General features: G+C 38.9%; 1 protein-coding gene across 2 annotated transcripts in view; it reads left to right on the top strand.

Annotated features, from left to right (window-relative positions):
• The window catches only part of METTL6 (methyltransferase 6, methylcytidine), a 12,272-nt gene extending 1,614 nt beyond the window's left edge, over nt 1-10,658 (top strand). The window contains exons 2-7 of one of the 2 annotated variants that reach the window (XM_049817312.1): nt 603-986; nt 1,661-1,795; nt 3,047-3,217; nt 4,744-4,885; nt 7,564-7,701; nt 8,042-10,658. In XM_049817312.1, the coding sequence (XP_049673269.1) occupies nt 705-986; nt 1,661-1,795; nt 3,047-3,217; nt 4,744-4,885; nt 7,564-7,701; nt 8,042-8,067 (894 nt within the window). In that variant the 5' untranslated portion in view covers nt 603-704 and the 3' untranslated portion in view covers nt 8,068-10,658. The remainder of the gene's footprint in view (nt 1-602; nt 987-1,660; nt 1,796-3,046; nt 3,218-4,743; nt 4,886-7,563; nt 7,702-8,041) is intronic. The other variant, XM_049817311.1, reaches the window with a different exon arrangement.
• Nucleotides 10,659-15,105: the final 4,447 nt, after the last annotated feature.

The raw sequence follows: 15,105 nt of genomic DNA on the forward strand, positions 1-15,105 counted from the left end.
TTGTTAACTTCTGAAAATAAAGCCACCTGTGATTGTTAAAACTGGCATGGATCCTCAGGAGGAGGCGGTGGAAGGAATGCTGACACAGGCTGGCTATGGGCATTTTGGCCACAGTACTGGTATTGCTCTCTTGTTTGAGTGACATGGTGTTATAAATGCTGATGTTTTCTTACGGAGAGGAGAGCAGGAAGGAGAAATGCTAACATGAATACAGTTTGTTTCATCAACTTTAATGGGACCTTTAGATGTCATCTGTTTTTCACTTGCGATTTTTCTGAGGTGTTCTAACTGGGGTTAACAAGAAACAAAGCCCTTGTTTTCCTTTAAAAGTCAGTTTTAGTGAACATAAGCTTAGAGCTGCACCATCTTTCTTTTGTCAGGTAGCTTTCTAGGATGCAGAGGGAAGACCAGCAGACTCTTTTAAGTATCTTTTTTTAATTTTGATATCAGTATGATGTCACATGCAGTTGTTAGATTGGATGGAGGATTTCTGAAATTAAGAGAAATCCAGTGGTATTGCAGTCCATCAGGTAGGACAGATCACCGTAAAATCACAATAAGTGCGTACTGTAACTCATTCTCATTTTTTCTTCTGCTTCTAGATCCTTGGTTATTTTACCTAGGTTAAGTGATGGGAACATACACTAAAGAAAAAAAATCACCCTTGGGTCTTTGGCATTCATATTTGTGTGACAGAATCTAAGATGTCCCAAGAAAACACATCAGCCAATTGCTTAAGTATAATAACAACATCTATTGAAGACAATGCTTTCCAAAAAAAAGGCCATAGTGCAAGAATCCTTAGCCCAGAAGAAGTTGAGAGACTGGCAAAAGATCAGGTTTTGGTGTCTGAGTTCAAACAACTGAAACTGGAGAAAGAGGCGCAGAAGAACTGGGATCTATTTTACAAAAGAAACAGCACCAACTTCTTCAAAGACAGACATTGGACAACCAGAGAGTTTCAGGAGTTAAAAGCATGTCGGGAGGTGAGATCTATACACTTCCACTGTAAAAGGCGGGATTGATTGTTTTCAAATGATTTAATAATACTTATAACAAAGCCATTAGTGTAAGAACTGTCACATGTTAAGTTTGCAGTGGTCTGTGTAATTTCTCTTAATATCAAAGATACCTCCTCAGAATCAAATGCATCAGTTCAGTTTCAGTTTGTAATTGACCCGTATTGGATACTAAGAACGAAATCTGGAATATTTGTTTTGTGTCCTAAATAGACAACTTGTCTCTCTGTGATGTGACATTTTGAGATGCAAGTTGGTGCACTTCAGAACACTGCTTTAAAGAAAAGCATCCAGAATTACAGGCTAATTGCAAAACATCATTAAGGGGAATAGCCAGATGCATCTGTTGTTCATTATAGCTGAACGAAAGACAAGACAGAAATAGTACAACAATCTGTTGATTACTTAAGGGGTAGATGACTAAAGAAATATTAATATATTCTAAAAAGATTTGTAATTTTCCAGAAATCAAGATTTCTTTTTTGTAGTATCAGATTATCCAGTGGATGCCTACTTTTGTTTTTAAATCAGTGGTAATTAAAATTGATATAGCTTTTAAAATGCTGATTGAACAGTGTCTCTGCTTATATCATGAGGAAAACAAAAATGATGTGCTTTATCTTGGATTTCTTCCTCCCCAGTTTGCAGATCAGAAACTGACCATTCTGGAAGCAGGTTGTGGGGTTGGGAACTGCTTGTTTCCACTCTTAGAAGAAGATCTGAATATTTTTGCATACGCCTGTGATTTCTCTCCTAGAGCTGTTGAGTATGTGAAGGTTGGTGAGATATCTGGAACTTCTTTTAGAGTGTCTTTAGAAGCTTCTGAAATTACAGATGACTGGAATGACAGACTTCTCTTGCCTTCCTTTTTGTAAGAAGGGTAGAATAGCTTTTGCCAAAAAATGGAGACTGATCCATTCCAGTGGAGCTCCTATGCAAGAAGCCGAATCATTGCTCAAGACCTAGTTTTTCAATGTCAAATTATAATATTATGGTAATATATTTATATTACTTTACTTGAATGATTTGTGAAGACTGTTTTTTGGGAGTGCTACTATGTCTCTGCTGACTGTATAGTACAAGCAAAATTTGTTTGGGATGGAAGCTTGCTCTTGATGTTTGTGGGGCAGAGGGAGTCCGAAAGAGAATCTTGAAAACAGGGTCGTGAAAGTTATTGTTACGGAAATTTGTAGCCTGATTAGAAATGGGTATGTTTATACTTATTCATAGGTAAGTGGTACTGCAGTCCAAAGTTAGTGTGTTCCAGCAAGGCTCGTGGGGGCTTGGGGCTTTAAAAGTCTCCTTGTTTATTAAGTTTGTAATCACAGGTAAATTTCTATATATCTGTTACGTGAAAGCATTCTCTTGTGGGACACTTGTGACCAAGAGCCACAAGACACATACTGCATATCTCATGGGAAAGATGAGAAGAAATACATGTGGCAAACAGGAGAGGACAGCAGCTCTCTGGGATGCCACAGCTACACTGCAAGATGAGGCTGGGATGAGCGTGTACCCTGGGTTTTGGATGACTTAATGGTGTCTGCTTCCACAGCTCTTGCTGATCTTCCTTCTTGCCCAGACCAGGTTTCCTTTTACCAAGCAAAACTGTGGGCTAGAACAGCCTGGCTGCAGGTTATGTGCCATGGACCCAAACTGTTTACAGTATGCTTGTAGCTCACGAGATGTACTTTGATCACCTTGTAATGCAGGATTTCTTTTAATAATATTTCTGTATTTTTAAAGAGTAGAAGCAGCGGTAGAACAGAAATGGTATGTTTTCTGAACTGTCTTAATGCACATTCCTTCTCAAATTCCTGAGAACAGACTATTCTAGTAGTTGTAGTTTCACTATTGTAGTATGCAGCAAAGAATTTCTGATTGCATTAGTCACCTGTTGGAAGTTAATGTTCTTTTGCCACCATATTTTGTGTCACTCTACTGATTAGTTTCACAAGCTTTTTACTGTTCTGCAATAACAAATGCCTCTAATTTTCAGTGAAAGCATACTCTTCTCATTTCCCTAGAAAAACGCCTTATACAGTACGGAAAGATGTAAAGTGTTCCAGTGTGATCTTACCAAAGATGATATTCTAGAAAACATACCAGCAGATTCTGTGGATGTTGTCACACTTATATTTGTGCTTTCTGCCATTCATCCTGACAAAATGCATCTTGTCTTAAAGAACATTTACAAGGTAAAACTAGCTGATTTTACAGCCTTTAAAGCCCTTTCCTTCTTTTCAGCTTGAAAGTACAATTTTTTTCTGAGAATATAACCCCTCTTGTAATGGTGATCTTTAATACAATATTCCATGAATGTATTTAGTTAGTTCACCTAGTATACGGGACTAAAATATGTTTTTAAATGTTTTTTTTTTCTCTCTTGGTATTGTGAGGTGGTTTGGATTCTGGCCTAATGCATGCCATCAACAAAAAGGTATTTTGAACCTGCGATTTGGTCTCCTAGGTTGTATGCTACAACTAATGTTTATGGATTGGAGAGGTGTCTGTGTTGATGAGGTGTGAATGACAGTGAACCAAAATTGACTTCCAGAGGATACAGTGACTTGCAGTTAGGATGCTATTGTTATTATTAAAAATGCTTGATCTGTGGTGATTTAGAAGTCAGATTTTCAGAGATCAGCATTAATCTAGAGAGACTCATCTCCCTAGGCTGCCTTTGTTAATTGATAGACTAGGATAGGGCCATCCAGAGGGTGGTTTAAACAATCTGAATTGTGATTGTTTTGAATTTCCCCAAGATGTCATATATTAACTGCAGAGGGAAATAGTCAACATATTTTTTATTTATGCATATGTGTGTATTTGGGGGTTTATATTTGGGGGTTTATATTATGAGATTTCTTGTTTGTTTTATCATTAGTATTTTCAAAAGGGAATGTTAGATTTCTTGGTATATCTCCAGCTGTTTTCCAAAGTCAGGGTTGGCTCTTAGCTCGTGCACATGAAAAAGCTAATTACTGTTTTCTCAGTGGAGATGCCTGGCTCATTTAACTCGCTTGTAGGTTTTTGCACAGATTTGCAAGTGGCAAGTACTCCTTTTCTCCTCTAACAAATACAGCTGGTATTTGATGAGGTAGGAAACTTGCATGCATCACATGTCTAAAGTCAGCATGGCCAATGACCATGTATTTCTAAATTTTAAACTCTTTATGGCTTGATTTCTTTGCGAAAGAGGAATTAAAAAATCCCGCAAACCTGCAATCCATTTTCCTGAAATTGTTCCTTTTTTATTTCTTACTATATTGCAACATTTTTCTTTCTTACATGAAAAAAGAAATGTCATTGTATTCTAAATTTTATTTTTAATCGTTAAGCAAAATCATGTGCCAGACTGTATACTATCCAACAAAGAAAATGCCCTGGTAGGACTTAATTTTTATTGTTAAACTGTGTATTTTCTTCTTTCCTCTGTATTTGAAGATGTTGCAAAAAGCTTATTTAGCTGATCAGCACCCAAAAAGGTATCTTAAAACTATTTGTAGTCTACTGTTTATGGGGAACAGTTTATATACAACTTTTTTGTTGCACAGAGAATGAATTATATATATATATATATATATATATATCTATATCACTTCTGTATTGAATGTGTTAGGATACCTTGTCTTAATTATGTGTCTGTATGTGTATACGAATAAATACATATATATGGCTAAATCAATTTACCTTATTAAAGCATATATACGTTATGTGACAGGTATTAAAACCAGGCAAGTGTGTCTTGTTCAGAGACTATGGACTGTATGATCATGCAATGCTCAGGTTTAAATCTGGCAGCAAACTTGGAGAAAACTTTTATGTTAGACAAGATGGGACAAGGTCGTATTTTTTTACTGAAGGTAAGACATACTGTAGAGTGCTTTCCTCCTGTGAATCTTATGTTTAAACTTGTTTCAGGGAATTGCCAACATGCCCGTGGAAGTTTTCTTTTACACAGATGGAACTATTAAATTGTGGTGTACTTTATTTGCCATCATTTTTGGGAGAAAGAGGGTATTTAAACTGGTAGGACTTTTTGGAGCACTTTCTTATTTACAAGCTTCTTGTATGTGCTATAATGTGCCAAGAGCAGCAGTTTCTGAATTTGCTGAATTTCATTCAGATTTGTTACCTAAGAGAAAAAGACCAACATTCAGTAACAGAATTTATCATCTTCATGACGCAACTAAGTAGTTATCTTGGCATCGTTCTTTTTGCAAGGCTATTCCAGGTGTGCAGGATGAGGTCTGCTGAAGAAGTCAATGACTTCTAAAGCAGAACCATGACTAAAGCACTGAGAAGCTTGTGCACAAATCCTGCTGAGATAGCACTGACTAGCTGTGATCACTCTGTCTTCTGTTATTTTAGTAAAAATGATGCAAAAAACATTTCCATGTGATACAGTATTTTAAAAGTTTTTCATTCAGTGCTTGTAATGCTTTAGGAAGGAAGGTAATTATTGCAGTTTACTGGTGGACAGTTTGAAGCACAGAGACATGAAGGAATTTGCTTAGATTGTCACAATGAGTTGGGATTATAGCTCATCTTCTAACTCCCAATTCCTCATGCTAAACTTCAGTGAACCGTTACTTTCCCCTATCAGTTATAGGGCATTGTGTAATAAGAACTGCGTGTTTATTTCTATGGGGCTCTTTGTTCTTAGTCTAAAGAAAAGTACAGCCACTGAAGAGACTGATTTGGAGCCAAGTAAATGTTATTCATATTTTATGACATAACGTATTACCTAATTGCTTCTGATATATAAAAACCATTAATCTTGTCTGAGCTCTCTCTATTCTTTATAGGACAATGATGAAATGTAAGATAATGCAGGCTGTGCTACAGCTTCATTGAAGCATTTAGAGAACTGTTATTTATTGAGTGATTTTTAGTTCTGTTTAAACAATTAGCTCTTACAAAGAGAATGGATGCTAAAGGGAACAAATAAGAGACTGACCTAGCTGTGGAATTTTAAATCCCATGCTTATTGTGTGTTAGAATTGTTTCTGAATGAGAAATTCCTTGCTAGTATGCATGTTTGCTTTGGGGAAGTATTGAGGTAGGGAGGAAGAAGAGGAAGGAAGGAGAAAAGACAGAATTTGTCCTGTATTGCTCATGTTAGCATTTGTTTTACCTTGGCCTGGTCTGTGACTGTCTCATGGACCACCTCTGCTCCCTTTTTTAATCATTATGATCTCATTCCTCTCACAAATTTTAACATAAATAGTGCTTAATGCCTGAGAATTCTTTTGTTATTAGAAACATGACTCCTATAATTTCCTTGCAGTTTGCAACCTGTGCTATTTTTCATTTGTTTAGCACTACACTGGTACACCAAGTAATGCTGCATGGGTTGATTTGAATGATGCTTATTTATATGTCTGGCCTCAGATAACAGCACTGAGCTTCTTCCTTGGGAAGAAAAATTCCATTCTTCCACTGTTTGAAATAATATTAAATTTGTGGAGGAATGCATGGTTGTAATTTTGTGTTATGAAATATGTGCAACTTCCTCACAATGCGATTTCAATAGGTCCACAATTAAGTGCTGTTTATTTATATGTCATTGACATGGGTCCCCCATTTTACATGAACACACTATGTTTACAACCGGTGCTTCATAATGGCCTGAGGTTGATACAAGCCTGCACTACCACCAAAGTGGGTGGTCTCATGTTCCTTCCTCAACACACCACCTCTTCTAGTGCTGGAGTTCCTCTGTAACTACATGATCAGCTGTTTCATCAAGCTGATCCCCCAGAGCAGTGAAAAAATGGCATGTCTTTGTTTTCTATCAAGTAGCACAAGTTTAGAATCGCTTAAATTTACTGTGAAATTACTGCCTGAGTAAATGAAACAAGATGCAGGAAAGGAAAAATGATGATTTTTAATTAACACAAGTCAATAGCATGAGCAGCCTTCTCTGCTGCATAGGTCACCCTGTTTGTGAGGTACTTCTGCCTCCCATAAGGGAGATAGGCTTTGACTAAAATTCTTTTGTTTATGGAAAATACTTTCAGTTTGACTTAGTGGAGGCTTGGTACCACCATATCCACTTTGCCATTTTGTCCATTTTTTTCTGTTGAGCAATGGCATGTGAATGTCTGGTAATGTAGGGGGGTATTCTTCCTCAAGCAGAGATGCATCTACAAGGCTGGATTAGCTTTGAAATATTTGAGATAAGTGATGTATTCAGCTAGTGAAGGCCAGCTGCACAAAGTGAAAATGCACTGGCATCAGTCATGAGGATGACAAGGCTCAATGAAAGTAAGAGATGTGGCAAGTTTTGGAAATTAAACTGAGTAATTAGCTTAAGTCCCAGTTTTGCAAGCTGTTTTGCTTAGGTTGATGTTTCTAAAGGAGATCTGTATTGATTTTTATTCAGCAGTCTGCCTGCATAGAACAGCTTGAAATCTGAAGGCCTGTGTGCTTTTCATGGTGTAGCACGTAAGAACATATGCTTATATAAATGCTGACTAGTGTTTTAAAAATAGCTTAAACATAATAGTTCATCATATTTTTTTAAATTCTCTTCCAGAGTTCTTGTCTCAGCTGTTCAAGGCTGAGGGATATGAGCAAGTGGCCAATGAATATGTGCAGCGAGAAACTGTGAACAGGAAAGAAGACTTGTGTGTTCCAAGAGTTTTTCTTCAAGGCAAATTTCAAAAGCCTTTCAGTAAGTCATAAGTGCTACCTCTGGTGAGCTACATAAGCTTGAAAAGGCTGAAGGGTTGGGGGGAAGTATATCCACTTTACTCAGCACTACAACAACCACATGTCCCCATCAGTTATTGTTTCTCATATGATGAGGCAGGGATTTCTTCAAGCTGACTCAGCTTCCTCAAACTTTACCACAGTTAGAAAAACTTGCAATGATTTAGAGTTCACAGAAGCAGAGGCATAGAGACCAAATAAAGTTTTCTGACCATTAATCTCAAAATAACATCTGCTTTATGACAATTATAGCTGAAGGCCTTTCTGGCAGGGGTTCTAATGCATGCTACTTTATTTTTCAGGTCTGACTGGAAATGAGACTGCATGAGAAATAAAAAAATTAGAAATAACTGCTCTCCATTTAATGTGTTTCTTCAAAAAAAGTGACAGTAGTTCCGCAAGTAGAAGTACACAGAAACACTGAAGCTACAGCCAGCCACAAAAAAAGTGTATTGTTGTTCAGGCAATAGTTAGTTCAGTGTAAAGGTGAAGTCAATGGCTGTCTGCACCTAAGTCTATTGGGTTGACTCAAACCTTCTGATTAATATTTTTAGTACTTGCCTACATTTAATTTCCTTTTTGGGATGCCCAATTCAGTGCGCTTGCCTTTGCATATGCTGACAAGTGTATGACAAAGTGATGAGGCGTCATGCAAGGCAATCCTTCAGTCTCATTTTTGTGCTGTTACTCTAAAAGGACGAAACACCCAGTCCTCTAAGGCACTTGGTGTTACAGGGTTCAAACCCCACTAAAAATCAACAGAGCTCTGACTACGTGCAGTCATTGCAGAACTGCTGTACTAAAGATGAACATTTGCTGAGGGAAGCCACAAAATGATAATTGCTCAGATTAGAATAATGCTATCACTGTTATACCCTTTTTTAACATATTTTTTCACTATAAAATGCATAAATACCCAGGATGATACTCTCCATAAAAAAAGGAGATGTCATGTAATAACCTTCCTCAGAGAGTTGTTAGGAGAATTGTGTGTTTTAATTGCTTTTTCCTCTGAGGCCGAAGTTTGATGTAACAATAAATCCAGCTTTGGGTCTCATGGTATCAGACCAAAAAAAGCTGTGGTGGTGCTCTGACGCAAAGCAGTGATTTGCTGCAAATTTATTTATAAACATATTGACTGAATAAGACCTCTGGTGGCTCCAGTTTGTTCGGAAAATTCTGACTGGTTAACTTTGTAACTTCAGGTTTTATGCTGGGAAAGTTATTACTTCCTTCCCTCCATGCACATGCAGCCAGTGTTAAGAGTGCTGAAAAAAAAATCATTATCATGTCTTGTGGCTAGTTTGTCATAAACAGAGGCAAATATTAATCTCTGGCCCACGTCAGATGTGTATGACTGGATCATCTAGCAACACACAAGTCCAGTGGAATGACAGCCTGAGTCAGTCAATCACATACTAATACATACTTCAAGAGATGAAATCCCTACTCAGAATAGGGCCACCCTCAAGTAAAGCCACAGGTTGCTAAGACCTTGCCCAGTCTATTTCCAAGTATTTCCAAGGACAGAGGTTCCATAACCTCTCTGGGCCCTGTCCCAGTATCTGACCTCCCCTTACACACACAAAATTAAAAAATCTTGGTATTTCATTGGAATTTCCCTTGTTGCAACTTGTGTATATTACACAAGATCAGCACAGCCCATTGCCCAAGTCACCAGATAATTCTGAGCTTCCTCTGCTGCAAAGCAGCTGTTCAAAGTGCAGGTTAAAGATCCAGATGCGTTTTTGAGATTATATAATCCAAGAACAAGAAGACGTTCTGCAGTGCAAAGAGCCAGGGCTGTTGAAGGGAAAGTATGGAGTTCCTTCAAGAAGATAAGTCTGTCACAGGCTATAAACCGTAGCATCAATACAGTGGCTTTTAGTGATAGGAACAGCAAAGCCAATACCTTTCCTGAGAGTGATGGAAAAGAATTAAGACCTCTGCTCAGGAAAGAAGCAGCTGACTACACTTGATACAAAAGAAAGTACTTCTGACTCACTGATTTCAGTTCCAAATGGGAAACTGACCTGCAAAACCTCAACTATTTCTGCTCATCAAACAAAGAACGTCTGAATTTAATTGGGGATAAAGACAACCTGATCCTCTAACAACTTTCTTCAAGCATGAAATCAGATGAATTAGGATCTTATTTAGAATATAAACATTTGTTTATGTATCTAAATGCTGAGCACATTAAAAAGATACCATTATTAAAATACCAAGGCAGCTTACATTATACCACTGACTGTTTCATTCCTGTATCTGAGAAATTCTATTCAGAAGTCCTGCAAGTGCTGAAAGCAGATGAAATACTGCAACTTTAACAGGCCACAAAAAACAAAAGTGATAGGAAACACAGGATACTTATTTTAAAAATAGTTTTTAATAAAAACAGAAATAACAATTATGATAATAACTAATGAAAACTAGTGCTTAAAATTAACCGTATTTAGTGTGCTTTACCTGATCCTCCAACAATGCTGCACAGGATTTACTTTAGAAGCAGGGATACAGATACTCAACAGGTTGCCTGCATCACTAAACCATCTTAAATTTGAATTAGAAATAGCATTCATATTTCACATCTGAGAATGAAAACCAAGAAGAGGTACTGGATGCAGTCATTTCTGGTTTGCCAGGAAGATGAGCACACACAAGGAAAAACTTTGTACTAGCTTCCACTTCAAACAAGCGATGCTGTTGCTAATCAGCCATCCTTACTTGAAGAACTGTCCTTAGAGAGATGTGGTAATCAGGGTAAATAGAGTCAAAAGGGCTGGAAAGAAATATACATGCACTGAATCATGCTCACCTTGCACAACAAGCTACTATGCCATCACTGTAATAAATATCTTGATTGTTCTTTGATTTAAGTTGTCTTCAATCAAGGGGGGCTGCTGAGACTGACTCAGTTGTCTGTGGAAGACCTTCCTTTTGTTTCCCTTAAGCTGAGCTAGCAGTTCTATCATCTTTTAAGCATAGGTAGTAAGTTACTTCATGCCATCACCCTGTTCTGAGCAGTATTTAGAATAGAAGCAAATAATTTCTGAAGCAGTGGGACTAAGAAAACCCGACTGACTGATTGATTTAGAAATTTTTTTTAATGGTCTGGTGTGCTGTGATTACATTCTCTGATGTTTAATAAAGCATGGACTCTGGTTAAAGCTTTTCCTGTGGTTAGGGAATCCTAAATGTCACTTTCCAGTGTGGGGTTCTCTGGTGTCTCCTACTGAAATTAGATAGCATATATTGAGGGATCATGTTAATGGGGCAGTGCCTCAGTGAAGACATGAGTAGGGTCTGTCTGTGAGCTATTTTCATCAAATTTACAGAAATATAATGTCTTTGATTCTTCTGACATTTTGTGTCCTTTACTGTTCTGTCAAATTTGGTTGATACTGTCCAATGTGTCTGACAACAGGCTAAGACTAGACAGAAATCCACACATGTATTGTGCATTTACTGTATGCATGGATAAGCTTTCTTTAGAAATATGGGCTACTGAGAAAAATCCATTTGAACTTTAAAGTAGTGGTATCACAGCAGGTTTTGTATGGTTCATTTGGTAGCTAAAAGGGTATTTCTGTGCATCTTTCATGTACCTGAAGGTTCCTTGGTTCCAAAGGCAGACTATTTAAGCAGTTAATACACCACTGTCCCCATGATTATACATCATTTCTATGAAAAAAAGTGCTATAAAAGTAGGACCTGAAACTCTAGCATCTATAAGCATCAGCAGCCAACTGTAAAACATACATACAGCGTTGGTCTCATAGGAGAAAACTGGTATATGAAATCTGAAAGGTCATTTATAGACCTAACTGATGTTCTTTTTTTTACTTGATCTGTTATACAGTTTATACATCTGAATATATTGAGATACAAATTACCAATTAGGAAGTGTTTTACTGAAGGAGTTATTTGGAAGATAGATATATGTTTGGAGAGGATATCAGTGCTGAGAATTAGTATGTAAAGAAAAAAATGTAAGATTATTTTTAAGCTTCTGGGAAAAAAAGTTTTCTGAGTTTCACAGGCCAGGGATGATACACCATTAAAGGAGTTGTTCATCTAAAAGGTAAAATTTCGGGAATGAAGGCCTGCAGCTTCCAAAACTAGACTAATGTTACAGGCAGGCAGAAGGGCAACACCTAATTGTGTGCACTATTAGTAATACATGCAAGACTATCTGGGAAACAGAATTTTGTATTGGAAAGATAGTGTTAAGATACAGTTAGTGAAAACAGGTAAGTCTTTGTTTATGGATTTTTACCTCCCATAGTGTAGCTCTGATGAATTTTTCACTGGTTATGCTTGTTGTTATTAGGAAAGATTGAGAGCCATTTCAAACATCTGGGAACAAACATTTACTAGTTATACACTCTGCAAAAACATCTGGCCCTTGGGTACAGTAGGTTCAGGATATGACTATGTTTGCACTCTGTATTTGTAAATCTGTTCATTTATTAGAACAAAGGCAGATGGTGAGCCTACACTATGGGGAGGCACACAGAGGCACTGCTTGCAAAGATAAAAGCTATTAGCCAGGTTAAGATGTTCCATTAGAGAACCTTTTTCATTCCCACTTCCCAGGCTGATGTGCACCATTCATTGTGTTTGCAGCAGGGAGAAAATACTGCTGCTGTGAGATCGGGGAAGACAAGGGCACAAGAAAAAGACTATGTGATTCTTCCAAACAACTAGTGATTTTGTGTACCTCTACTTAAATGATTCTGTTTGGGAACATTTACCTCCTTTTCCAGCAAGTCTTAGGTCTCATCCTTGGAAAATTCAGTTGCTTTTGAAGGTCTTTGCCAAAGACACAGGTGTAACCAATGCATGCTTGTAGAATATATGAAGTGAAAGATTTGGAAAGGCAGCTGTGTGACTGAAAATATAAATCCAGGTTTGTTTTTCTCCCTTAGCTTCTGAGAAGCTTTATACTTCACTGTTACTTTATGCTTTTTCAGAGTTCCCACTCTGGAGTGCATGCGCTGTCTTGTCCTTGTTTAAGATAAATGCGCCATATCAACTCCAGCTCAGGTTCCTGATGCTTGCAGTATCCAGAGAACTTAGAATGGGAATAACTAAGGGTAGTTGCAGGGAAAAGTCAGAGAGTAGACAAGTCACAGCCTGCCTACTGTCTAGGCTCCACTCAGTATTTTTCTACAGTCAACTTCTCTGGACCCTTGGATTTCTGTAGGAGACTGCATTTCAGAGAAGCTGCTCTTCACTTGGGTAATACTATCTTCATGCATATGGGATTGTTGTGCATCTGAAATTTAAGGATTTTGACACGCTTTTTTTTGTTGGCTTTTTTTTCTAATTTTGGCTTCAAGCTTTTGTGTGAAAGGTCACATTTAATTGGGATTTTTATCATCTAATAGAAGCCTTTTCTTTTAAATGTAACAGACCTGTTGCTGTTTTTCTAAAACCAGAGTATTCAAAAGCAGGATGCAAGAGGATGGCAGGGAAGGAAAGGAGAGTTGTTTTCTGCACAACTACAATAAATGTTCTGTTCTATATGTTTTATTAGCAAAGCAGATTTCATAGGAACATTAAAATACTTTGAAGAAGCCACAAAACCATTACCACTATTTTTTTCTGAATTACCTCCAGAAAGATAGTTCTGAAATCCTGTACAACTTCTTAGACTCAGCTGTGAGCAGCTGGCTGAAGTCTCTGAACAGATTTCACATTCAGCATTCAAGGATGCTCAAGACCCCAGGGAACACAAAACCATAGAGTCATAGAATTATTTGGGTTGGAAGGGACCTTAAAGATCACCTAGTTCCAACCCCCCTGCCATGGGCAGGGACACCTTCCACTAGACCAGGTTGCTCAAAGCCCCATCCAGCCTGGCCTTGAACACTTCCAGGGATGGGGCATCCACAGCCTCTCTGGGCAACCTGTTCCAGTGCCTCACCACCCTCATAGTGAAGAACTTCTTCCTTATATCTAATTTAAATCTACCTTCTTTCAATTTAAAACCATTACCCCTTTGTCCTATCACTACATTCCCTGATAAAGAGTCCCTCCCCATCTTTCCTGTAGGCTCCCTTTAAGTCCTGGAAGGCTGCTATAGTGTCTCCCTGGAGCCTTCTCTTCTCCAGGCTGAACAACCCCAACTCTCTCAGCCTGTCCTCATAGGCAAGGTGCTCCAGACCCCTGATCATCTTCATGGCCCTCCTCTGGACCCGCTCAAGCAGGTCCATGTCCTTCTTACGCTGGGGTCCCCAGAGCTGAACGCAGTACTCCAGGTGGGGTCTCACGAGAGCAGAGTAGAGGGGCAGAATCACCTCCCTCGACCTGCTGGCCACGGTTCTTTTGATGCAGCCCAGGATACGATTGGCTTTCTGAGCTGCAAGTGCACATTGCTGGGTCATATTCAGTTTTTCATCCATTAATACCCCCAAGTCCTTCTCCTCAGGGCTGCTCTCAATCCACTCATCGCCCAGCCTGTATTTGTGCTTGGGATTGCCCTGACCCATGTGCAGGACCTTGCACTTGGCCTTGTCCAGTTCCATGAGGTTTGCACAGGCCCACCTATCAAGCCTGTCAAGGTCCCTCTGAACGGCATCCCTCCCCTCCAGCATGTCAACTGCACTACGCAACTCGGTGTTGTCAGCAAACTGGCTGAGGGTGCACTCAAACCCACTGTCCACGTTGCCAACAAAGAAGTTAAACAGGACTGGTCCCAATACCACCTCCTGAGGAACACCACTCATCACTGGTCTCCACTTGGACATCAAGCCATTGACTGCAACTCTTTGAGTCCAACCATCTAGCCAATTCCTTATACACTGAGTGATCCACCCATCAAACCCATGTCTCTGCATTTTAGAGACAAGAATGTTTTGTGGGACAATAACAAATGTTTTGCACAGCTCCAGGTAGATGACATCTGTTGCTCTTCCCTTATCCACCAATGCTGTAACCCCATTTTAGAAGGCCACCGAATTTGTCAGGCACGATTTGCCCTTAGTGAAGCCATGTTGGCTGTCACAAATCACCTCCTTATTTTCCATGTACCTCAGCATAGTTTCCAGGAGGATCCGCTCCATGATCTTGCCAGGCACAGAGGCAAGACTGACTGGCCTTTAGTTCCCTGGGTCTTCCTTTTTTCCCTTTTTAAAAATGGGGGTTGTGTTTCCCCTTTTCTAGTTGGTGGGAACTTCCCCAGATCTGCAGGACTTCTCAAATATGATGGATAGTGGCTTAGTCACTTCATCCACCAGTTCCCTCAGAATCCACAGATGCATCTCATCAGGCCCCATGGACTTGTGCACATTCAAGTTCCTTAGATGGTCTCAAACCTGATCTTCTCCTACAGTGGGTGGTTCTTCATTCTCCCAGTCCC

Source organism: Accipiter gentilis, chromosome 14 (assembly GCF_929443795.1).
Source record: "Accipiter gentilis chromosome 14, bAccGen1.1, whole genome shotgun sequence".
Classification (NCBI taxonomy): Eukaryota; Metazoa; Chordata; class Aves; order Accipitriformes; family Accipitridae; genus Astur; species Astur gentilis.